Below are 25,599 nucleotides of genomic sequence, written 5' to 3' on the forward strand. Positions count from 1 at the left end.
TACCGCCTGCCCATTCTAGCGTATTACGTTGAAAAAATATTGTTGGGAAACCGCTACCATTTAAAATGAGGAGGCTGATTAGCCAAAACGCATGCCAACACCCAAACACATTAAGTGGACCTTCATATTCCCCACCTACTTTTTGTCATTACACCTCTTACCCCCCTCTTCCTCACCTTCCCCACCCACTTTTTGTCACTACACTACTTACCCCCCTCTTCCTCTCCAACAATGAGATTTTTTTTTCAATACCTTTTTGGGGAACCTTCCCCACACTGGTGAAGATAATGTATTTGATACCTACAGGCTCCCTGGATGCTTACGTCTCCTATCCAAGGAGGCCTCGGGGGATTCTAAAACACATGCGCTGTGGCATGTCATCAGGGAGCTGGCCGTCTTTTCGTGGTTTTTTTTTTGCAGATGGCCACCATGAGACCCATCGCCATCTTCTTTTTTGATGTCATAAGAGGCTGTCTCTTCCGGTTTTTGCAGATGGCCCCCTGAAGAGGTTTATGCGCCAGAGTGTCATCTTGGGGCCATCTGCCAAAAAACTGAAGAAAAAGCCAGTCTCCTATGACATCAAAGAAGGTGGTGATGGGTGTGCAGCAGTGGATCTCTACAGAACACCACTGGATTGCTGGGCGTGTTAGTAAGATTTTTGTGCATAACCCAGCAAAACAAGGTAAAGGGAAGGGAATGAAGTTAAGGTAATGCACCAAAAGGTCTACATTGGCCTTAACATATGCTTCAAGCAAAATCTGTTGGCCAATCTGCTGGTCTTCATTTTAATGGTTAAGAGGAACCTTTTAACTCAGAAAAAAAGAAAATGTGATTTGGCAGTGCTCATGTGCTGAACTGATTTGTAGGAAATAGAGCGTTTTATTTCCATATACTATTGCATCATCGAAGTGGAGATTTTTATTCCTAGTTCAGACATAACCAGCTTCCACAAAAAGAAGGAAATATAGATTTGTCATTTTCCAAAATGGCAGCAACTAAAAGACCACCATAGTATCTACTAATAATTGTATCATTTGTTTGTGGCTGACCTTAATTCCTAATAAGACATACATATATATATATATATATATATACATATATATATATATATAGAATTTTTTTATTACACGCACAAAGTATATAAAAGTCAATCACAAGGCGCCCAAGTCCTCTGGAATGTCTGCCCTCGGGACGTAGTAGCTGCATCACACAGCAAGCAAAGAGTCAGATCTACATGATTCCCAGACAGTTTATGTACAAAACATGAATCTTATGCTTACAGGGTGCAAAGGTTCCTTCACAGATCTATAACCATAATAGAGGTTAAAGATTACTGCAAAGGAAGTGCATGTTTGTAAGAGTCAAGGCAGCTGGCCGACAAGCAATGTCACATTAAAAGCATTCTACATACAAGGTACAGAGGCAGAGGACATAAGACCAAAGGCACAGTCCTGTTGTCACCACTTCATATATTCCATAATATTAACAGTCACAGCTATTTCAATGCAAAATCTTTTTATGAAAGACAAATACTGAAACATATTGCAGGGTCCATTTGCACCATTGCAGTGCGGTACTTTATTAGTGTTGGTGCTCTGCAGTGCGCTGCGGTGCCATTTATTGTGAATGACTCCAAAACCCATATGCATTGCAATGCAGTGTGGCACACCTTAGTGTCAAGTGTGTACACTGTCCTAAAATACAGCTTGCCCCATTTTAAAATGTGCTGCTTTGCAATTCAGCCCGTTCTTTAAAATGGCCTGCTTAATGCCCAGAAATATGTGCCTTACAGAGCGTTGTGGTGTGAATGGGCCATAATCACCAGTGTATTTACAATATTTAGATTTTTGTATTGTATGCCACTTTAAGGGCTCATCTCTTTCCTTTACAACTGACAGTTTCACAGAGCTCTAGGAGTGCAGCTATTGCTATGCTCCTAGCACTTTAACTGGAGAGATGTTGCTTTCTCCCACAGCAGCAGCTCTGCCCACCCTTCCCCCTCCGCTGTCCATTCACAGAAAGCTTTGCATTTTGTAAATAGGTTCACATAATACAAAGCGCTTTGTGATTGGGCAGAAGGAGGGAACGGGCTGGCAGAGCAGCTGCACGCAAGTCTACAGCTTCTGGAGGTGAGACCAGAAGTTTAAGCATTGCAGTGCCTAAAGAATAGTACTAACTGTACTCCCAGAACTCAGTAAAAATGTCAATTGCAAATAGAGAGATAAGTCCATGAGGTGGCTGGCACACACCTCATCAGACTTAATCCATCGTAATCTGGCTCATTTTACAATTCAATTCCTAAAGTTCAGCTTTAATTGAGAACGCCAAACAAGAGACGCCAATAAGAAATGTAAGCACACTAGCTGTGCTAAAAATTCAAAAAATAATTTTTCTTAAATCTGATTTTTTTTTTTTTTTTAATACAAATTTAAATCATACACAATCAATACATAGCACAGGACAACAAAACAAAAGAGAAAGAAGGGAAAAAAAAAAAAAAAAACGTACCCAAGGAGCGTACCTAAATATCACCGTAACCATAAACGCATGACAATGTATCAGCCTGCAAGAGTCAGACTACACAATGAGACCCCACTTTTAGCAGGATGCTAAATGGTACAGCTATGCCAAAAAAAAGCAAAAAAAAAAAAAATGGCAATGGGGCCTAGATCAATACCAGGCTCATATGGTCGAGCCAAAGCGTCCAGATTGCATCAAACCCTTTAAATGAATTCCTCTGGAAAAAAGGTAGATATTTCCTAGGAAATGCATTTATTAAGATCAAACATCCAGCTAGACAGAGTTGGAGGATGCAGAGAGGTCCACTCAAGGGCTATTTCTCTACAAGCCACAAAAAGAGCACATTAGACAATGATCCGAACGGGCGGCCTAAGCGAAGAAGAGTCGGCGTAACCCATGTAAGTGAATCGACGAATAAATCCACATCTAAAAGCCCATTAAGTGTACCCACAACTTCCACCCAGTACCTCTGCAGAATCAGAAAATTCACTCAACTGGCCTTAAAACATAAGTAGCAAAACACAGACAATTATGAGTTTTCTTGGCAAGATCGGCTTCCTGAAACATAACCTCCTACATCCTGTCTTCCAAGGCATATTTTAATATGATTAGCAGTTCAGAGACCTTTCTTAGTACTGACACTTTATGGGCTCATGCACATGTTCGTAAATAAATGCGCAAGTGCGTACAATATAAAATAAACCTGTATTTGCGGTGCCCGAAAGCCCTGGCTGGTGTGTAATTCCGCCCATAGGACTGTGTTGAGAGAATATGCTGTACATGGGTACACGCATGTATTGCTGGTACTTGCGTTTACATACGCATGTGTATGGGTGTCATTTATGTACACTAGATACCACCCATTTAACATTTACTGGCGCACAGGGACGCATGAGTGGACCTGGATGCAAACCTTCATCCAGAGGCACAAATCCTTCTTTCTACACAAGTAAACACGTAAAAAAAAGAAAACAAAATATCAGACCGTGCAGGCCAGAGAGAGGAGCATACATAATTTGACAAAATATAAAAGTTTTATTTGTATCAGAACTTAAAAGATTAGACAAGTGCTAGTACATCTCATATATATATATATATATATATATATATATATATATATATATATATATATATATATATATATATATATATATATATATATATATATATCCCATAAAGCAACTGCTTTATAACCAAATGATGAGCAGTATATGTGTTGGGTCTTCCAATGCCGACACATTTCGCCAATTTCTTCATCAGGGCTGCAAAGACTGCATAGTACTCATCTATGGGGGAGAACAACATCATTTACAATCATATACAAATACAATACTCTCATTCCATTTCATACATATCATATATAAATATGAAGAAATTATTGGTAGAAATCCAATGAAACTGCGCAAAAGGAAATAAACACTAATTGCTATGCATAAATTGTGATTGAGGTGAAATTCCTTTCACTCTGTGAGCTGCAACATAAACGTGAATAACGTGACAAGTGAAAAAATTTAAAAGGATGTAGCGCTCAACAGATCATAAAATAAATCATAAATGTTCAATGTGCAATAAATCATGCAAAACGAAGTCTCTAGTGTCCCAAATCAAGAGGGTTAAACAAGTAATGGCCAAATGAAGAAAACACAGACTTGATAGGAGTGAATCTCAAGGTGGTGAGTTATCATATATAAAGATTGATGTCAGACACAGATGAAACCCACCTCTAATGACAACTACACATGCGCATAGTCTCCCTGGGTTGGCGCCGGGACCACGAAGAGAGACCTCAACCAAGGGACAACCATCCTAAACATTATAGAGCAATTATCCATTTGTTATATAATCTACCATATGAATGTGTAGGTCCTATAACAAAAAGACACTTACTATATCGCGACTCCGCCACTCTACCCATATTGCCATCCATTTAAAGTTGAGTTCCACCCAAAAGTGGAACTTCCGCTCTTTTGCTTCCTCCCCCCCCTCTTGTGCCACATTTGGGGAGGGGCACCTGTTTTTGACAGGTACCCTTCCCCACTTCCGGGACACGGAAGTTCGGCCCCTTCCTCCTTCCCCTGCCGCCGAGCCAATAGAAATGCGCAGCGCACTTCGCGCATGCACAGTAGGGACCCGGCCGTGAAGCCACAAGGTTTTAAGGCCAGGTTCCCTAACTGGCAATGGCGGCAGCAGCAGCACCCGACAGCCGATGAAAACATCAGCTGCGGTGCCTACATCGTTGGACTCCAGGACAGGTAAATGTCCGAATATTAAAAGTCAGCAGCTACAGTATGTGTAGCTGCTGACTTTTAATTTTTGGAGGGGAAGGCTGAACTCCGCTTTAAATAAATTCCAGAGCAGTGTAGTTATTTGTGGATAACTGTATACAGATAGGAAGGGAATCTCCAATATTAGAGGTAAGTATGTCTTAAATTGTGGATATATGAAAGGTAGATACATATCTATTTAATTTAATATAATACAATGACATATGTCCTATGCTCAGAACATCAAAATTACCTTTTTAACTGTATGTATCCCCCCATATATTAGAATGACACCCCACAGGCTCAAAAAAACAGATGCTAGGCAGCCCCACTAACGTACCCCGCCAGGATGAAGAAATATTTAAAAGTGAAGCTAATAAGTTATGAAACCGTTTACTCACTAGAGGATAGATTGATACCACATTGCAGAAAGCCTTTAATAGAGCCAAATTAAAGACACGACAAGAACTTCTAGTTAGCAAAAATAAGAAAGAAGGAAAAGAAGTAGTTCGGTTGGTCATAATATATTCTAACCAACATGTCCAAATCAGAAAAATATTGGAAAAAAATTGGTGTCGTTTGACTAGTGACCCGGTACTTAATAAATATTTGGGCAATATACCCGAGATTGTCTACAGACAATCCACTTCGCTGCGAGACCAGATGATTGGCAGCCATGTGGGACTATTCAAATGTGGAAGATGTGATTTTATATATATATAATGCTTGTTATTACGTATCCTTATGGTTTTTCTCTTTTCCTTTTTATTATACCTAAGGTTAGTGACATTTGTGTTAGGACTCTTACTGGAGACATGCGGAGGACACCTGGGAGCAGCTGTGCAGACGTGGGCATTCCCATGGTGTGGGCGTTTGGTCAGCACTTTTGGACTTAGGCACTGTACCCTCACAGGGGATGTGGCCCGTGTGGGGATGGGTTGGCGCCTGGAGCTCCGTCCTACGTCGGTCGATTGTCTTATCGTTGACGTGAGTGGAGGTGTTGAGTATGCGGCCTCCCCTGTTGTCTGATGACGCTGACCGCTCTGCCCGGAATTTTCGCCAATGACACTGATGCGCCGGCGCATGGAGGTGATGTGCCAGGGGCGTTCCCTCCGTAGCAGAGGGGGCTATAAAAGAGATCTGGCGGTGATCACAAGCAGACTGGGGACAACCACATACAACAAATATATTGGAAAAGGTAGGACTCTGAAAGACAAATGAGCGGTATGCTATTGTAAGGGAATTTAAAAAAATGGCCTTACACTATTTTTTAGTGCGTATTTATCTGGGCCTAGAGGTATTGACCCTCTGTGAAATTGATGGTGGCTGTCGGCATTGGCCGAACCCTGGCAGGGTACATTAGTGGGGCCGCCTAGTATCTGTTTTTTTTGAGCCTGTGGGGTTTAACATACAGGTAAAAAGTTGATTTTGATGTTCGGAGCACAGGACACTTCATTGTATTATAATAAATTAAATAGATATGTATCGAACTGTGATATATCCACAACTTAAGACATTACTCACTTCTAATAAAGGAGATTCCCTTCCTATCTGGATACAGTTACCCACAAATAACTAAATCACTCTGGAATCTATTTAAATGGATGACAATATGGGTAGAGTGACAATCTAATGAGTGCCTTTTTGTTATAGGACCACACATTCACATGGTAAATTATATAACAAATGGATAATTACTCTATAATGTTTAGGGTGGTTGTCCCTTGGTTGAGGTTGCTCTTCGTGGTCCTGGCACCAATCCAGGGAGAGTATGTGCATGTGCAGTTGTCATTAGAGATGGATCTCATCTGTGTCTGACATCAGTATTTATATACGATATGTACGAAATGGAATTAGAGTATTGTATTTGTATATGATCATAAATTATGTTGTTCTCCCCCATAGATGAGTACTATTCGGTCTTTGCAGCCCTGATAAAGCAATTGGCGAAACGCGTTGGCATTGGAAGACCCAAAACAGTGCTCATCATTTGGCTGTAATGCAATTTTTCTAATAGGGATATTAGGGAGAGATGTTCTAGCGAGAGATGTTCTAGCACTTATCTAATATTTTAAGTCTGATACAAATAAAACGTTTATATTTTATCTAAATATGTATGCTCCTCTCTCTGGCCTGCACAGTCCGATATTTTGCTTTCTTTTTTCTATTTGTATACATTACAGAGGATGGCCATATATGTATTTTAGGTTATTTTTTTAAAAAGTAAACACTTAAATGTGCGCTTTCTAGCGTGCAGCTGCAGCCTGTCAGTGACTGGTACAGGCGGCTGTACACAATCACCTGTCACTCGTGGGCAAAGGGATATGCTTGGTTTTCACAGTGCCCGGATCTCTGCAAAGTGTGAATGAGTAATAAATGTGTAGCGCTGATCAATAAATGATGTATAAGTGAAAACAAATACAATACAAAAGTGTGAATGAGGCCTTACCTTAACTTTAGAATTAAAGACAACCTGTTAAGCTGAGAGGCTACCATTGCGGAGTTTGCTTTTCAACAATTTTAGTTGTCCAGCCATCATTCTGAGCTCTTTGATGGGTTACTGAACCAAAAACAAGGATGACACTAAGGACTTCTGAATTTTCTGATCTGCATACTTGTTCTGTTGTAAACCCATCAATTTAACAGTTTCAAGCTAGGCAAGCTAGGATTGCTAACTGTCACATTTGCTTGTGTTCTCAACCAAACTGTCAAACCATCAAATGACTGGTGTCCTAACTGATCACATGTGCAGCACCACGGCAGTGGAGGATATAGCTTCTGTGGCTATAAAGGATAGGAGTGTTTAATTTCGCTTAAATGCCCCTTTCACACCAGCAAACCGATGGTTTTCATCGGACCCAATCGGACCACCCATTGTTCTCTATGGGGCGGCAGAGGGCAGCAGACATATGTCCGCTGTCACCCTCCAGCATCCGATCCAGTCTACTAAAAAACAGATGGATGAGGATATGTTCGCCATCCGTCTGGCAGTTTAGATCGGATGACAATCGGATGGAGATGGGCAACCAGTCCGTTTACATCCGACCGACCAATAGAGAACAGTGGGCTGTGTCTGTCTGCTCTGCATACACGAACCCGTCATCTGCCTGCTTAGTAAGGATCAGCTGAGAAACCCCCTGCTGAGTAGGCGGATCCACTTGGACGGATTCCACCCCTTGTGAAAGGGGCCTAAGGCTGTCAGTAGATCATCCACTACAAACTCTAAAGTTCTATTTTAAAATGATGCCACCAATATTAGTGTGTGCTGTAAATTGCCTCCAGAATTACTTCTGTTTCTTCTTGTTGAAGGCTGCCATTTTACTGAAGCCCAGAGCCCCTGAACAGCAGTAAATCATAAAGCGGAACTAAACCCATCAATTTCATAGTTACATTCTTGGAATGTTGGGATTGCTAACTGTCACATTTGCTTGTTGCCTCAACCAAACTGTCAAACCATTCAAACCATCAAATGTCTGGTGTCATAACGAATCACATGTGCAGCACTGTGGCAGTTGCAGATCAAACAGAAGAAGCTTCCTTGGCTGTAAAGGTTAGAAAGGTTAAAATCCTGGGTTTAAAGCTGTCAGCAGATCAGCCTCTAAAAAAACTCACCAGTGCCTAAAAATGGAGAGCAACTGAGCATATGCAGAGCAAGGTGAGACAGTGTATTACTATATTTTAAACAGTAGAGACACTTATTTTAAGGTTTTACATTGCTAGCAGGATTTCATTTTCTGACTAAAGTTCCACTTTTATAATGCATAAACTGCTAAAGGCAGTGTCACCATACTAGCCAGGCAACCAGCATTTTTAAAAGAAGGTCATGTAGAGCAAGGTTCCCTCATGGCAGGTTTATTTTAAATCTGGCTTCACGGTGTTCATCTGAGGTGTAAAACTATGTCAAAGCCAGATTAAAACCTCACAAAAATGAAACGGGCTTACAAAATGTAGACATAAAACATGTCACGAAGCATGACTGAACTGCAAACAGGAAAAGTTGCTTCCACTAAGGTTAGGTGTCAGAAAACATCCATCACTCATTCAGTGGTAATAGGTACAAGTGGGACACTTCGGAAAGATTAAGAGCCTGGATGCGGAGTAAACACAGTCTTCAGCAATTCTCCAAAGTATACTGCTGCTGTTCAAAAGACTATACAAATATAATAATAATCCAAGCTAAAATTATTTCTACAGACAAAAAGAAAACCACTTCTTTTGATACCAATTCAGCATTAAGCTAGAAGATCACGCTGAGCTCCTCGAAAAAAGATGTTAACAACGATTCTCGGCACATAACCCATGAATCATTTGTGACCATACACATTCTAGCCACAGGACATCGCAGGACCGGGGTAATGGGGCTTGTTCAGGCCAGCGGCCGCTGGTGTGTGCTGTTAAGGGAGCAGCGTTGATGCATCGTAAATGGTGTATATCACTGTTTTCAACTCTATTGAAACACCAAACAGAGAAGCATAGGTGTCCTCCAAAGGCACCTCTATAAAAACATCAAATTGGTGCTCTGTTGCAGTCCAATCAACTGCAGGCTTTGTCATGCACTGCTGCACAGCACACACAGTATCTCACAAAAGTGAGTACACCCCTCGCATTTTTGTAAATATTTAATATCTTTTCATGTGACAACACTGAAGAAATGACACTTTGCTACAATGTAAGAGTAGTAAGTGTACAGCTTGTATAAGAGCCCGTTCGCACTGGGGCGACCTGTCAGGTGACCTGGTCGCCTGACAGGTCGCCTGCCATAGAGAAGCTGTGGACCCGTTCTAATAGGAGCGACACAAGTCGCTCCGACTTAGAAAAAGGGTCCGGAGCTTCTTTGGGGTGACCTGCATTGACTTCAATGTTATGAAGTCCGTGCCGGCCGCTCCTGTGAGGTCGCCCCGGCAAGTAGCGTCGCCCCAGTGTGAACGGGGTCTAAGGCTCGATTCAAACTAGCGCGACTTGTCAGCCTGATAAGTCGCGCTCCCTCGCGGTCCATTGACTGCTACAGGACCCGTTCTAATAGGAGCGACACAAGTCGCTCCGACTTAGAAATAGGGTCCTGCACTACTTCGGGGCGACCTCAGAGCGACTTGCATAGACTTCCATTATGTGAAGTCCATGCAAGTCGCTCCGAAGTCGTGGTGCATGGGAATGCACAAGTCGCCCCCGAAGTAGTAAGGAGTCGTGCCGCCCCAGTGTGAACCGAGCCTTAGTGTAAATTTGCTATCCCCTCAAAATAACTCAAAACACAGCCATTAATGTCTAAACTGCTGGCAACAAAAGGGAGCACACCCCTAGGTGAAAATGTCCAAATTGGGCCCATTTAGCCATTTTGCCACCCCGTTGTCATGTGACTCGTTAGTGTTACAAGGTCTCAGGTGTGAATGGGGAGCAGGTGTGTTAAATTTGGTGTTATCGCTCTCATTCTCTCATACTGGTCACCGGAAGTTTAACATGGCACCTCATGGTAAAAGAACTCTCTGAGGATCTGGAAAAAAAAAAAAAAATTGTTGCTCCACATAAAGATAGCCTAGGCTATAAGAAGATTGCCAAGACCCTGAAACTGAGCTGCAGCATGGTGGCCAAGACCATACAGAGGTTTAACAGGACAGGTACCACTCACAACAGGCCTCACCATGGTTGACCAAAGGGATTGAGTGCACGTGTTCAGTGTCATATCCAGAGGTTGTCTTTGCGAAATAGACATATGAAAACTGCCAGCATTGCTGCAGAGGTTGAAGGGGTCGGGGGGGTCAGCCTGTCAGTGCTCAGACCATACACCTCACACTGCATTAAATTGGTCTGCATGGCTGTCATCCCAGAAGGAAGCCTCTTCTGAAGATGATGCACAAGTAAGCCCGCAAACAGTTTGCTGAAGAAAAGCAGATTAAGGACATGGATTACTGGAACCATGTCCTGTGGTCTGATGAGACCAAGAAAAACGTATTTGGTTCAGATGGTGTCAAGCGTGTGTGGCAGCAACCAGGCGAGTAGTACAAAGACAAGTGTGTCCTGCCTACAGTCAAGCATGGTGGTGGAAGTGTCATGGTCTGGGGCTGCATGAGTGCTGCAGTGGGGAGATACAGTTCATTGAGGGAACCATGAATGCCATCATGTACTGTGACAAACTGAAGCAGAGCATGATCCCCCTCCAGAAAGGGCAGAAAGAGGGGGGCATAGCAGTTCCAGCCACTATGCTCTTAAAGGAACTGAGACCACAGTGAGCAGCATCGGAGCTCTGGAAGTTATCTTCCTAGAGTACAATAAACCTGCCAGATGTGGATATTAGAGATAAGTTTACAAGGTGGCAGGCACCTCGTCAGACCTTAAGTGTTACTAAACCTAGGACCCTGCATTTACCATATCTGGTCTCCCACAGTACACAGAACATGGAAATGCAATTATTTTAGTAAATATAAACTGCCTTTTGTCATCAGCAGTTTTAGTAGTCTTGTGACTTCTATCAGTGTCCAGCCAAGCACTAGTTAAAGCTTGTAAGATAAGTTTTCTGACTGTCCTACGAGACTGCAAGACCCCTGACCCTCTGTCTGGACAGTGCTGATTGGCCTGTGCTGATCACATGCACACTTCTAAGAAAAAACAAAAACAAACAATCCTCTCTAGCAATACACAACAAACTGAGCATGGGAAGACTGACTCCATAGACTCTGTGCTATCAGGAAATTATCAGGGGACACTGGAAGAAGGGAAGGATCAGAGAAGAAAAGATCAAACAGCACAATTCAGAGGATTAACCCCTTAGGTTCCAAAGTGAGTATAACAAGCATGCTTTACTGCATATACAGACTAATTTTACTGTTGTGGGTTTAGTAACACTAACTCGTGGCATGCCTGCAGTTTTTACAAAGTAGCTGAATTCCTAGAATTCAGCTTAAAAATAAATTCTGACAAGGGTTCTAGTCTTCCCATACTCTACTACTAAAGAAATCATTTTTATTTCAGTGTTGATATTGGAAAATTCATTAAATTCCAGTTTGGTAAAAATGTTGTAGGCAGAACAGGAAGTGAGCGAAAAACTCTCTATACCCCATTTCATACCTTGTCATGTGATTTCACAAGTCCAAATCGCATGAAAGTCCCACCATATTGCCAGCAATGGAACCGTTCATATTGCTGCAACTTTATTAAAAATGCTCCTGCACTACTTTTTACTGCTTTCATTGCATGTACTTCTGATTTCAATGGGGCTTGACACTTCATTTAACAGAGGTGCAAACCGCACTGATGCGCAGCTATGAAATCACACTGAAGTAGCGCGATTTCAAAGCCACACCGGTGTGAACAGGGAACAGTTTTAATCACTCTGAAGGTAGCATTTCTGTATGCGATGAGTCCATGCACACAGTTGCTCTTACATCAGGTAAAGTGTGCGGTGTAAGCTGTTACTGACCACTGGTGCGGGTTCATACCAGAAAATGCACAGGAATGCCCCGTGTTCATTAGAATTGATTGAAATCGCACTAGATGGCACCAAACGTACTTTCAAAAATGCACTGCAACCAGATCGCACAGTACTCAATACAATAAGATCCAGAGCAGGCAAATGCACTGTTTTGGGGTGTCATTAGGAATCTATTGACAACCACAGCAAATCTCAGTGCGTTTCCGGTGTGAACGAGTGGTTAGGCTACATGTATGTGGGTGCATATGCCCATTCAGCGTAAAGACACTACTTATGGCGCTTTTCCACTGCAAGTACTGGCTCGGCTCTACTCGGCCCGGTTTGCTTTACAACTGCTGGTACTGCATGGTACGGTGTTGGAACGGTTCAAAAGTGCCTTTATTATTGGTGTGCCAGATGTCCTACAACTGCATACAGCTGTCCAAAGACATGAATGGGTGAAAGCAGTTGTATGCAGATATGCTTCGCTATTTGCATAAGCGTAGCATAGCGCACAGATGTAACACACTAAACGCTCCATAGGTGTGTTCCTTGCGCTGTGTCCACTACTTTATTCAAATAGCGGAGTACAGCCGCCTTCACCCATTCCGGTCTATGAGCGGCTGTATGCAGCTCTAGCACATCTGGCACATCAATAATAGGTAGTGTCTTTATGCTGATTGGGCAAATGCATCCATGTAAATGTAGCCTAAGGTTGGCCAAATTATACTAGGGAGGCACGGATACCAGCTGTTTTAAAACCAAGTAGGAGCTCACCGATACCAATTACTGAAAACAGATGGGTAAGAAAAATGCACAGACATCAATTCCACATCAGTTTTCATATACGTTTTAGTGGGTTTGTGCGATTTGAAAAAGAGGCCTGTCCAATTTCAGTATGGTTTGGGTGCAATATGTAATCTCATACAGTACAATTCGCATTGGAATTGCACCTAAACTGTTGGGTAGAATCGCAACGAAGCGGGCTTTAAAAAAAAAACAAACAAAAAAAAAAAAACGCACTGTAAACCAGCCCGCATATATATGAATCGAGTCTGATTGTAGTATCAGAGCATTTGCAGGAGTACAAGTACTTGTGCAAATACTTCGTATTGGCACCGGTATCAGTGCAACACTACATTTTTCTTATACAATTTCCTTTAGATTTACCTTCAACTTTGTAGTGTAAGAGGCTGCCCAATTGCATACAAATGGAAAGTGCTTCGGAATGACCTCATATCATAGGATTTTGGAAAATCTAGAAGGTGCGAGAAAATTGTATAATGTATGGCCAGCCTATGGGTTCTTTCACACGGGCTTTCCTCCCGGCGGACTCCGTTTTGCTCAGCGGGGATCGACAGGTCCATCTCTGCTTACTTTGCAGAGACAGACCAGTGAGAGCCCCGCTCCCCTCTATGGGAGATCGGATGAAAACGGACCGCCTGTCCGTTTTCATCCGATCCAATCCTCCAGACAGATGGAAAATAGGGTTTCTATCCGTCCAGGTTTCACAGACAGGATCAGATCAGATAGCAGCGGGTGTCAGTGAAGATGCCACCGCTGACATCCGCTGCTCCATAGGGGTGCATTGAGTATCTGATCAGATCCGCCTGAAAAACTGACGGGCGGACCTGATCAAAAAGCCCCGTGTGAAAGGGACCCAAGATGCCTTTTTTTTGTTTTTACACAGGAACTTCCTGCCATCAAGAACCTGCGTAGATATCAGTAAGTCAATTATGATGCCAGGATGGATTTTATTTAAAGTGCGTGTTATGTCTTAGCTTGGATTCAATTAATGAGTTTTGCCAAAAATGTAAATATTGCAGAATATACAGCCTTATGCTACATAACTAAGCTCCATTTCATGCTGAATAAACTAAAATGATGTATCTTAAATAGAAAACTATCTTTAGATATATTTTTACTCCAAAGGCATTTTATAAAAATAAATTTGATAAAAAGAAAAAAAAAAAAAAAAACAAATCAAAATCGGATTTTTTTTTTTTACTTATTGATTTTATCCACCCTGTATTATGCTAATAGAACCTTGGCTAGAAGTAAGGGCTCTTTCACATGGCCGCTCCGTGTGTGAGCTCCGCTGCGGTCCTTTTTTTTTTTTTTTTTCCACGGAGCGGATGACATTTCTGTCATCCGCTCCGTATGCCGCATATCATCCCATCCGTTTGCGGATGATATGCGGACATAATGTAAGTCTATGGGGGTTTGCGGATGTCAGCGGATGACACCGCTGACATCAGATTTTCCTTCCTTTCCGTTTTTTGAACGGAAGAAAAATAGGGTTTTGTTCAGTTCCAAAAAACGGAACAGAACTGACAGGAAGAAAATCGGATGTCAGCGGATGGTATTCCGCTGACATCCGCAATGCCATAGACTTACATTATGTCCTCAAATCATCTGCAAAAAAATAGGATGATTTGCGGACACACGGAGCGCCCGTGTGAAAGGGCCCTAAAAGTGGACAGGGTTCTCTTTCTCATTGTATCCAAACCTAAGAAAAAGAAAAATTGACACATTGTCTTCCATACGCAAACAATATTTTCAATGCAATACAGAACAAAAAAAAAAAAAAAACAACAACAACTTCATACAGGCAACGCTAAGATCACATCCCACCAGCAATGAATCTCTTCCAAAGAACAAGCACTTAGACGTCTCTACTTCATACAGAAAGAAATAAACAACTCTGATTGTGAAATAGTAAAGTACCAATAACTTACATCTATGAATATAACATTTGACAGACATGAGTGCTCAGCTACCGATCAACGCAGCAGCAGAGACATCAAATCCAGCTCAATCGCCACAATTTTCCTGCCATTGTCTGCTGCAGCTGTTCAAAGGTAAATTCATTTCTCAAGTAAACTTTTGGCCCCAATTCTATCTAGGGACCACGGAGGCTCACAAGCTGCCGCTAAGGTAAGGTAAGGGGAGCTGCTAGATATATGGTGTTCTGAGACATCCAGCGTTCTCCTATGGCAGGATAAATGGTAATCACTTAACCCGCTTTGTCTTTAAAGGCCCATTCACTTACAGCAGTTGCTGCAGAATGCGGTAGGATGACAGCCGTGCCACTGCACTGTTCGCTTTTTTTTTTTTTTTTAAACTAAACTTTTTTTTAAATTCCTTTCATTACGTTCTATTGGCCACAGCGTGCCATACCTTTCTTCAGCACACACCACTGCAATGGAGTGGTGTGAACAGGCCTTATCTTAACCACTTATGCCCCGGAGGATTTTCCGTCTCAAAGACCAGGGCCTATTTTGCGATTCCGCACTGCGTGATTTTAACGGACAATTGCGCGGTTGTGCGACGCTGTACCCAAATGAAATTGACGTCCTTTTTTTTCCCCCCACAGAGCTTTCTTTTGGTGGTATTTGATCACCTGTGCGATTTTTATTTTTTGCGCTATAAACAAAACAAAAAAAAAAAAAAAAGCGTAAATTTTGAAAAACTAACAATATTTTTCACATTTTTTATATGAAATTCCCAAAAATAAGTAAAAAGCAAAATTTAACATTTTAGGCCAATTTGTTTTCTGCTACATATTTTTTTGGTAAAACAAAAAAAAAAAAAAAAAAAAAAAAAAAAAAAAAAAAAAATCGCAATAAGCGCATTTTGATTGGTTTGCGCAAAAGTTATTGCGTTTACTAACTAATGGAAAGATTTATGTCATTTTTATTGTTTTTTTTTTTTAACTAGTAATGGCGGCGATCTGATTTTTTTTGCGGGACTGCGACATTGCGGCGGACAGATCGGACCCCTGACTAACATTTTTGACACTTAAAAATAAAATAATTGGGGGGTACCAGTGACATTACTACAGTAATCAATGCTATACATATGCACTGTTACTGTAAAAATGACAATGGCAGGGAAGGGGTTAACTTTATTAGTGATCAAGGGGTTAAGTGTGCCCCTAGGGGCGTGATTCTAACTGTAAAGGGGTGTGGCTTGTGATGTAACAACAGAGACATACGATCCTACATAGCAGGATCGTGTAGTCTCTGAAGTTACATCAGGGAATGACAGACGGCTTTGTGTACATCAGCCGCCTGCCTTTCTACCTCTCCAGCGGGAGATCGCGAGTGACGGCCATCGGAGCCGCCGGTCACTCGAGCGGGGGCGGGAGCGTGCCTCCGGCGGCGCGCGCGCTTGCCCCCTAGAGGCTCCTGGGCGAGCGATGTAGCTATATATGTTAGCATTTCCGCTTAATAGCACTAGGGACGTTGGTACAAATACCATTCACTGCATTACCTGTATATACAGTAACTCACAAAAGTGAGTACACCCCTCACATTTTTGTAAACATTTTATTATATATATTTCTTTTCATGTGACAACACTGAAGAAGTGACACTTTTCTATAATGTAAAGTATTGAGTAAACAGCTTGTATAACAGTGTAAATTTGCTGTCCCCTCAAAATAACTTAACACACTGCCATTAACCACTTAAGCCCCGGAAGAATTTACCCCCTTCCTGACCAAGGGGTTTTTTTTTTTTTTTGCGATTTTTTACTGCGTGACTTTGATGGACAATTGCGCGGCCGTGCGACGCTGTACCTAAACAAATTTCACGTCCTTTTTTTCCCACAAACAGAGCTTTCTTTTAGTGGGTTTTGATCATGCGCTATAAACAAAAGAGCGTAATTTTTGCAAAAATAACAATATTTTTCCCCCCCAAAAAGATGTAAAAATCAAATTTTTTTAACATTTTCGGCCAAATTGTTTTACGCTACACATGTTTGGTAAAAAAAAAAAAAAAAATTGCAAAAAGCGTATTTTGATTGGTTTGCGCAAAAGTTATCGCGTTTACTAACAAAGGGAAAGATTTTTTTCATTTTTGGTGGTTTTTTTTAACGAGTAATGGCGGCGATCTGCGTTTTTTTTTGCGGTACTGCGACATTGCAGCGGACAGATCGGACCCTTGACTGACATTTTTGACACTTTTGGGGTTACCAGTGACATTACTGCAGTAATCAGTGCTATATATGTTACTGCAAAAATGACACTGGCAGGGAAGGGGTTAACTGTATTGGACAGGGAGGGGTTAAGTGTGTCCTAGGGGCGTGCTTCTAACTGTAGGGGGACAGGTCTCCTAGTGTAAAAACAAAGATCAACGGTTCTACATTATAGAACCGTCTGATCTTCATTTTTACACAGGGGAGAAGGACAGGCGGCTTGTTTAAATAAGCCGCTCTGTCTTTCTCTTACTGTACCGGCGATCGTAGTGTGACCGGCGGACATCGGGTCCGCCGGTCACACGCCCGCACTCCTTTGTGAACGAGCCGAGGCGGGCGCGCGCTCGACCGCTATTGGCTCTAAAAGGAGTGACAGGCGAGCGACGTAGACCTACGTCACTCTGCCTGGCCGGGGCTGACTGCCGCAGTAAATATACTGTGAGCAGTCAGCAACCGGTTAATGTCTAAACTGCTGGCATCAAAAGTGATTACACCCCTAAGTAAATTTATCCAAATTGGGCAAAAAGTGTCAATATTTTGTATGGCACCATTATTTTCCAGCACTGCCTTAACCCTCTTGGGCATGGAGTTCACCAGAACTTCACAGGTTGCCATTGGAGTTCTCCTCCATGACGACATCACAGATCTGGTGGATGTTAGAGACCTTGCGCTCCTCCACATTCCGTTTGAGGATGCCCCACAGATGCTCAATAGGGTTTAGGTCTGGGGACATGCTTGGCCAGTCCATCACCTTTACCCTCAGCTTCTTTAGCAAGGCAGTGGTCTTCTTGGAGGTGTGTTTGGGGTCGTTATCATGTTGGAATACAGCCCTGCGGCCCAGTCCCTGAAGGGAGGGGATCATGTTCTGCTTCACTATGCCACAGTACATGTTGGTACACTGTGCACTCACTACTTTACATTGTAGCAAAGTGTAATTTCTTCAGTGTTGTCACATGAAAAAATAGAATAAAAAATTTACAAAAATGTGAGGGGTGTACTCACTTTTGTGAGATACTATATGTTCAATGTACAGTAGTATCCCTACAGTGTATCTGATATGCTAGTCACTTTCTTGCTGGTTGAGAATACTGATGATTTGTAGTTAAAATTACACTAGACCAGCCTTTTTCAACCAGGGTGTCTTGGCAAAATAACTAAAGATTGATTAATAATTGTATACAAGCAAGCAGGTGGATCAAGCCTGCCTTTTAGTTATACAAATCCACAGGTTTTCATTGTGCGCCATTACAACTAGTCACTAGCATCCTAACAGCCAATAATGTCATCAGTTAATAGGGAGGAGGTCTGTTGCTTCCACAGCATCCTTGTTTGACCCTTCTGTTCCCCTTTCCCTCAGCACTGGGGTGACATTAGCTGAGTGATGCAGAGACATTGAGGGAGAAGAGAAACATAGGAATATTCGTTAGTAACCAGTGTGCAAAAGTATATTTGCTTTGTAAAAACTATTAGAATATTTATTTACATTTTAGAATGGGGTGCACCTTGAGATTGGCTAGAATTTTAAAGGGTGCCTAAAGATTGCCTATACTTTTACAGGGTGCCTAGAAATTGCCTATACTTTTACAGGGTGCCTAGAGATTGCCTATACTTTTACAGGGTGCCTAGAGATTGCCTATACTTTTACAGGGTGCCTAGAAATTGCCTATACTTTTACAGGATGCCTAGAGATTGCCTATACTTTTACAGGGTGCCTAGAGATTGCCTATACTTTTACAGGGTCCCTAGAAATTGCCTATACTTTTACAGGTTGCCTAGAGATTGCCTATACTTTTACAGGTTGCCTAGAGATTGCCTATACTTTTACAGGTTGCCTAGAGATTGCCTATACTTTTACAGGGTGCCTAGAGATTGCCTATACTTTTACAGGGTGCCTAGAGATTGCCTATACTTTTACAGGGTGCCTAGAGATTGCCTATACTTTTACAGGTTGCCTAGAGATTGCCTATACTTTTACAGGGTGCCTAGAGATTGCTCATAATTTTAAAGGGTGCCTTGACTGAGAAAAGGAGAAAAGAGAAACACTGAACTATACATATATACACACACACAATAAACTGTATATCAGTAACTTCAGCTATGCAATACATTAACTAGGCTTATGTTATTGCAGTGTAGAAATAAATCGGCTCTGTTCAGTCGTATCTACCTCTCGGCAATACTACAGGCCAGCTCTCTGGGCACCATGTCTGATACGCTTTTTTCATAGACGTTTCTCGGTGAATATTAACCTTCCCCAATTGCTCAGCTTGAGATCAGCATGCAGAATATGATAACACATGTACACAGCCACATTCGAGGGCCAATTCAGACCAGAGCCAATTAACCTAGCAGCATGTTTTTGGAGTGTAGGAGGAAGTCAGAGCGTTCCAGTGTATATATACACACCATAGGATCCAAACTGAATTTTCATCCATGGGCTGATTTCACAAAGACAGGCTAATCAGCGATAGCAATGTGTCACCCATGAGCGATAGTTGGATCTCTGTACACTGTAGTTAGAACAGTAGATGATGAAATCTGATTTACTGCTATGGGACGCTGCCCTCTGATCTTTGCCCTGTTTAATAAATCTCATTTTACAATGCCTGAACGATTACAGAAAGAATTCTACAAAACTGCTGTGAAGGGAAAAAAAAAAAAAAACTAGACTATAGAAACATATACCCGTCATATGAAATCACCAGCACATGCTAGATCGTACATAAGCACGCCATGGTAAAAAACAACTCCCCCCCCCCCCCCCCCAAAAAAAAAAAAATAAAAAAAAAAATCAAGTATTTGAAGAAAAATATAACTTGTGCAAACCTTATACCTAAGCTTCTGGAGCACTTGCCTAGGCGAAGGCGACATCACCGGGCCTTCTCGGAGGATACCAAATCCTACATGAGTGCACTCCTGCACAGGAGACTTAAGATTGCAAGCTTTCCCAAAATCCTGCAATGTGACCCATTAATGTCTCCGTCACCTACAGAATGGGGCCAGAAACCTGGTAGTCAGGTATGTTTTTTTTTCTCTACACATTTTTAAACCCTTTTGTTACCACTGACATATGTTGGCAGCAGCACTGACATGTGAACCAACTCTTGGTTGCTATAGCATTGTTATTTTCTTTTCTCTGTAGACTTTCTATGAAAACAACGATATTCGGTATCACCGTGCATACCAGAGTGAGAGTAACAATTCTAGGGACAACATTCACTTAACTCCAAAGTGATGTCCTGTAAAGGCTCATAGGGCTTGATCACACCAGGGGTGGTAATAATAGACAACCGAGCTGCCTTAACCTAACGCAGCAGTCAGACGGGGCCGTGGTCACGATGCCTCGATTCACAGCTGTGACAAAACTTATACCACCTGTAGCATTTGGCGGGCAGTACCAACACTGAATGCGACCCACCGGTGTTGTAGTACGGTGTTGCAGGCTTTTCAAAGTTAAAACAGTCAGCCACCAGTAAACCGTCCTCTGAAACACAATATACTGCAGATTGCAGAGGGTTGCTGCCGATGTACACAAGCTCCTAAAGTGGTTTACCCTTACATATACCCAGTGATGAAACAAATCCTCCAACATAAGTTGTACCTGTTTGGCTACAGTGTGCTCTTCTCTACATTCATTCAAAACGCAGAAAATATACACAAGATCTCTCAGCAATGAAAAGCAGGGGGCAGGGAGCTGAAGTTTCATTCTGCAGAGCTCAGTGAAAGCTGATTGTAGTGAAGAGACCCACACACACACACACACACACACACACACACACACACACACACACACACACACGAACAGAGCTAAGGCTGTCAATCAGCTGGAGGTCCCTCCCGTCACCTCTTTGCTTTTGGTGTCAGAAAATCTTGTCAGAAGTGATTCATGCTGATAGCAAAGGAAGGAAGCAGCAGACAAAAATGACATTTAGTGCTCTGGATTGAGGCAAGTACACACTATAGAGCAGGGGTCTTCAATTTGTGGCCTGGGGGCCAGATGCTGCCCTTTGCTTGCTTTTATCCAGCCCTTGGGGCACTATTTCATCCACTCTTCCCAACAATGGGGCATCATTTCTTCTACTGCCAACAATGATGGGGCACAATTCCTCCCAATGACGCCAACAAAGGGGGCACAATTCCTCCCAGTGACGCCAACAACGGGGCACAATTCCTCCCAGTGACGCCAACAACGGGGCACAATTCCTCCCAGTGACGCCAACAACGGGGCACAATTCCTCCCAGTGACGCCAACGGGGCACAATTCCTCCCAGTGACGCCAACGGGGCACAATTCCTCCCAGTGACGCCAACGGGCCACAATTCCTCCCCGTGACGCCAACAACGGGCCACAATTCCTCCCCATGACGCCAACAACGGGCCACAATTCCTCCCCATGACGCCAACAACGGGCCACAATTCCTCCCCATGACGCCAACAACGGGCCGCAATTCCTCCCAATGGCGCCAACAACGGGCCGCAATTCCTCCCAATGGCGCCAACAACGGGCCACAATTCCTCCCAATGGCGCCAACAATGGGACACGATCCAATGATGGGAAAACAATTACTCCCCCCAAACAGGGCATTATTTTTTTCCACTGATATCAGGACCTTTCGCCTCCCACTGACCAACATCTGGCTCTCGTAAAGTCTGAAGGACAGTAAACTGGCCCTTTGTTTAGAAAGTTTGGAGACCCCTGCTATAGAGGGATATGCTTTTTTCATTTTTTATGTCTGAAATGTAACTTTTGCATTGCCTGAGAACAATTTTGGGTACTGCAGTTCTTTGCCATTTCACGGCTGCGTGCCATTTTGAGGCTTTACTTAACATAACCTCATCTTTATTTTTTACACAAAAAAATAAGTAATATATTGTGCTTGTGAGCACTAAAGTCATCTTTACTGTATTGTTTACCCAAATGTGGGTTTGTCAAACAGTTGCACTATGGGTGACATAAAAAAAAAAAATTGCAACTACCACCACTTTATTCTCCAGGGTCTCTGCTTTCAGAAAATATACACACACAAGGGGACTTACTAAAACTGGAGCAGACAGAATCTGGAGCAGATATCCAGAGTTACCAATCAGCTGTACACTTGTGGTTGGAGGGCAGTAAAAACACACAGTGAGCATCTTTTGAGCAGTAACATTCTTTCAACATTAAAGAAGCTCATGCACCAAATTTGGCACCTGATCTTCACACTTTTTTGTCTGGTGACTGCTACCCGCGTTTGGGGTGCCATTAAGAAACGATGGCACTGCAAGCGTATTGCGCATTTTACACACGTTTGCAGAAACGCAGGAAGAGACCCGCATTTCTGCTGTGCCCAGATGTGAATGGGGCCTAAGCTGCAAAGGCAGTTGCTTGGGGGCATACACATGCCGTAGCCACTCCACAACCTGCACGTGGTTGTGGCAGAGTGACATGGGCTTTTAAAGGTTAAAACAGGCAATAAGGAAGCAAAATAATGCCTCCTCACCTACTGTCAAACGCCCTTTAAAAGTGACACACACACAGGGCAATGCTAGTGTAAATGAGCCTGTAAGCTTTGAAAATGAAAGCTAGGAGCTGACTGGTTGCCAAGCACAGCCTATCCAAATTTAAGGATGGGCTCAGGCATGTTTGGTACATTGACTCACGCCTGAGCCCAACCCTTTCCAAATTCTGTCTCCTCCACTCTTATTATGATGGGAATTTACTAAGATTGGAGACGGATTTTTTTATAGGGATGGGCTCAGGAATGTTCGGATTGTAGTCCCGACCCACCTGATCAATCCCGCCAGGAAGCGGTCACTGCACACTGCCAATCATAGGTAGCTTAGTCGAGGCTTTTGTATGTGCAGCTGTCGGCCAGGAAACGCCTCACTGCCTATGATTGGCATGGTGCAGTGATGGCTTCCTGACGGGATTGCTTAGGTGGGTTGGGACTACGATCGGAACACGCCTTAGCCCATCCCTATCCAAAATCAGTCTCCTCCAATCTTAGTAAATTCCAATCCTAATAAGATTGGAGGAGACGGATTTTGGATTTAGCGATGGGCTCAGGCATGTTCGGACTGTAGTCCCAACCCACCTGAGCAATCCCACCAGGAAGCGGTCACTGCACAACGCCAATCATAAGTAGCTTAGTCAGGGTGTTTGTATGTGCAGCTGCCGGCCGGGAAATGTCTCACTGCATATGATTGGCATTGTACAGCAATGGCTTCCTGGAAGCTGCACATACACACCCTGACTAAGCTACCTATGATCGGTGTTGTGCAGTGACCGCTTTCTGGCGGGATTGCTCAGGTGGGTTGAAACTACGATCCGAACATGCCTGTGCCCATCCCTATCCAAATTCGTATCCTCCACTCTTAGTAAATTCACATCATAATATTTGTTTTATTTTGGGGGGGGGGGGGGGGGGGTTACGTAATCTTCAGGCCTAAAATGTGCATTCTAAAATGTACAAATCAGGCTGGGTTGACACATATATATGAATTGGATGCGTTTTGAACCACATCCAATTCGCATGACATGTGAACCGGCAGCATTAAAAGGCCTAAGCACCCGTTGACCTACTACAGTATGGAGAGCACGCATTTTTTTCTACATTGCATTAGGTCATAAAAATGGGCTGCCTAACGCACCAAAAAAAGGTGCACATTACATCTGCTATCAAGCACACTGCAACTACATCCGCCAAGCACACAGCAACAGACGTCCAGTGGTATCGCACCAAGCATGCATCACCACAGCGCAATAGTGTGAACGACCCCTGCGGGTTTTTTTCCCTTTCGACTTTCACTGTGCGCTTTTTTTTTTTTTTTTTTTAATAGTGCGAGTGGGGACCAGCAATATAAGCAGCCCTCGCATTTTCACGCAACACCCGCTTTAATAAAATAAATATGCAAACAAAACGCCAACATATATACAGTGCTTTATACGGCAGCGTTGTTTAAAGCAGAACTAGTTCTTAAATGCGCTTACCAGGCTTGACGGTCTTTAGACGGATGGGCTCCCTGAAGTGTCTGATCACGGCCAGCGTATCTCGATGCGTAAGTCCGCTGACCGGCGTGCCATTCACCTCCAACAGTACATCTCCTTGGTTGGGTACCTTGCCGGCGATGTAGCTGGCCACGTCCTCCCGCAAGCGGCCCAAATAAGGGAACTCCCCGTGTTCGGCGCCCCCGCGGATCTCCAGAAGCACGCTGGGGTCGCCCCCCACTCCCGACAAGCCGCATTCCTGCACTTTACTCAACCAGTGCTTCTTTTTCTTCAGGGTCTTGGACATGGTGCCTCATACGGGAAAACCAGGACTGAGCCCACCTCCCAACAAGGACAGAACGGGGGGAACACCGACTATTTAAAAAAGAAAAAAAAAAACTTCCAGCCAATGACTTCAACTCAATTATCCAAAATGAGTGACGGAATCACTCAATGAGAGAAATGCTCCAATCAGTGACAGCGCTGGGATGGGCTACACATATGGCACAATCTGTGACAGACAGCTGTCACAACACCTTGATCGTGTAAACAAATCGCAATACAATGTAGCAGCAAAAAAAAAGATCTGGAAGATGTGAGATCAAACCAATTGTAACCGATCAGCGTCCCCGATGACAGCGATAAAACGCCAATCAAATCAATGCATCCCCATTGGAGGGATCTGTCAGCAGGCTGATGGAAGAATGACACCTGGGTCATCCAAAGCAAAGGACTACTCCTAGGACAGATCTGCAGGTAAACAAAGCCAATCTATACACAGATCTCCATAGATGAGCCACTCAGCATGCACACAGCACCAACATAGGACATTTCCAGTTACCAGCCACAACTGTCACATCTCTAGGAAGTTGGAATAGGGATCCAGCCATAGGGATCAGATGACAAGCTGGTGACAACGTGCTATGTACTACAGATCGTGCATCCAATGCTACAAGTCAGTGGAATCCTGCTGGTCCGAAGAGCTGACGATCTGTTCTATAGAATGGCACAGTCATGGGGTGTCACACTGGAAAGTTGTGCAGGAGAAGTTAGCCAGGGATTGGAGGAGTGTGCCAGGAAGCAGCTCTAGAACCCGCGCACATGGAGTCCTGGAATACCAGAAGAGCGAAGGAGAAGTAGATATTCCCTCGGAATTCCCGGCTCTGCTGCGATACCACCGCCGCCCGCTCCAGTCCCTGCCCGGATGGTGCCTCTACGGCGACTAACAAGAGACTGCGAGCTACGGAGAGTGCGCAACCCAGAACCGGCCAAACCACACCCTCCATCCCGGATAGCCCCGCCCCGCCGCCTGGAACGTTCATGTTTTTCTTGCGCTAAACCGCGCCCTCCCCCCGCCCACATTCTTTGTCACGACACGCCCACTTCTCGGGCGCTCGTACTCTTCCCAGCTTCCCTTAGTGACGTCAGGGGCTGTACGAGGTCTCCAGGTAGTAAGATATGTTAAAC

At 43.4% G+C, this 25,599-nt stretch overlaps 1 protein-coding gene across 3 annotated transcripts in view; it reads right to left on the reverse strand.

Annotated features, from left to right (window-relative positions):
• MAGI3 (membrane associated guanylate kinase, WW and PDZ domain containing 3) overlaps nt 1-25,240 on the reverse strand; it is a 603,948-nt gene extending 578,708 nt beyond the window's left edge. For all 3 annotated transcript variants that reach the window (XM_082246222.1, XM_082246221.1, XM_082246223.1), the window contains exon 1: nt 24,136-25,240. In XM_082246222.1, the coding sequence (XP_082102348.1) occupies nt 24,136-24,439 (304 nt within the window). In that variant the 5' untranslated portion in view covers nt 24,440-25,240. The remainder of the gene's footprint in view (nt 1-24,135) is intronic.
• Between the last annotated feature and the right edge of the window lie 359 nt (nt 25,241-25,599).

The sequence above is a fragment of the Pelophylax lessonae genome (genome assembly GCF_965119305.1).
Source record: "Pelophylax lessonae genome assembly, chromosome: 2".
NCBI lineage: Eukaryota > Metazoa > Chordata > Amphibia > Anura > Ranidae > Pelophylax > Pelophylax lessonae.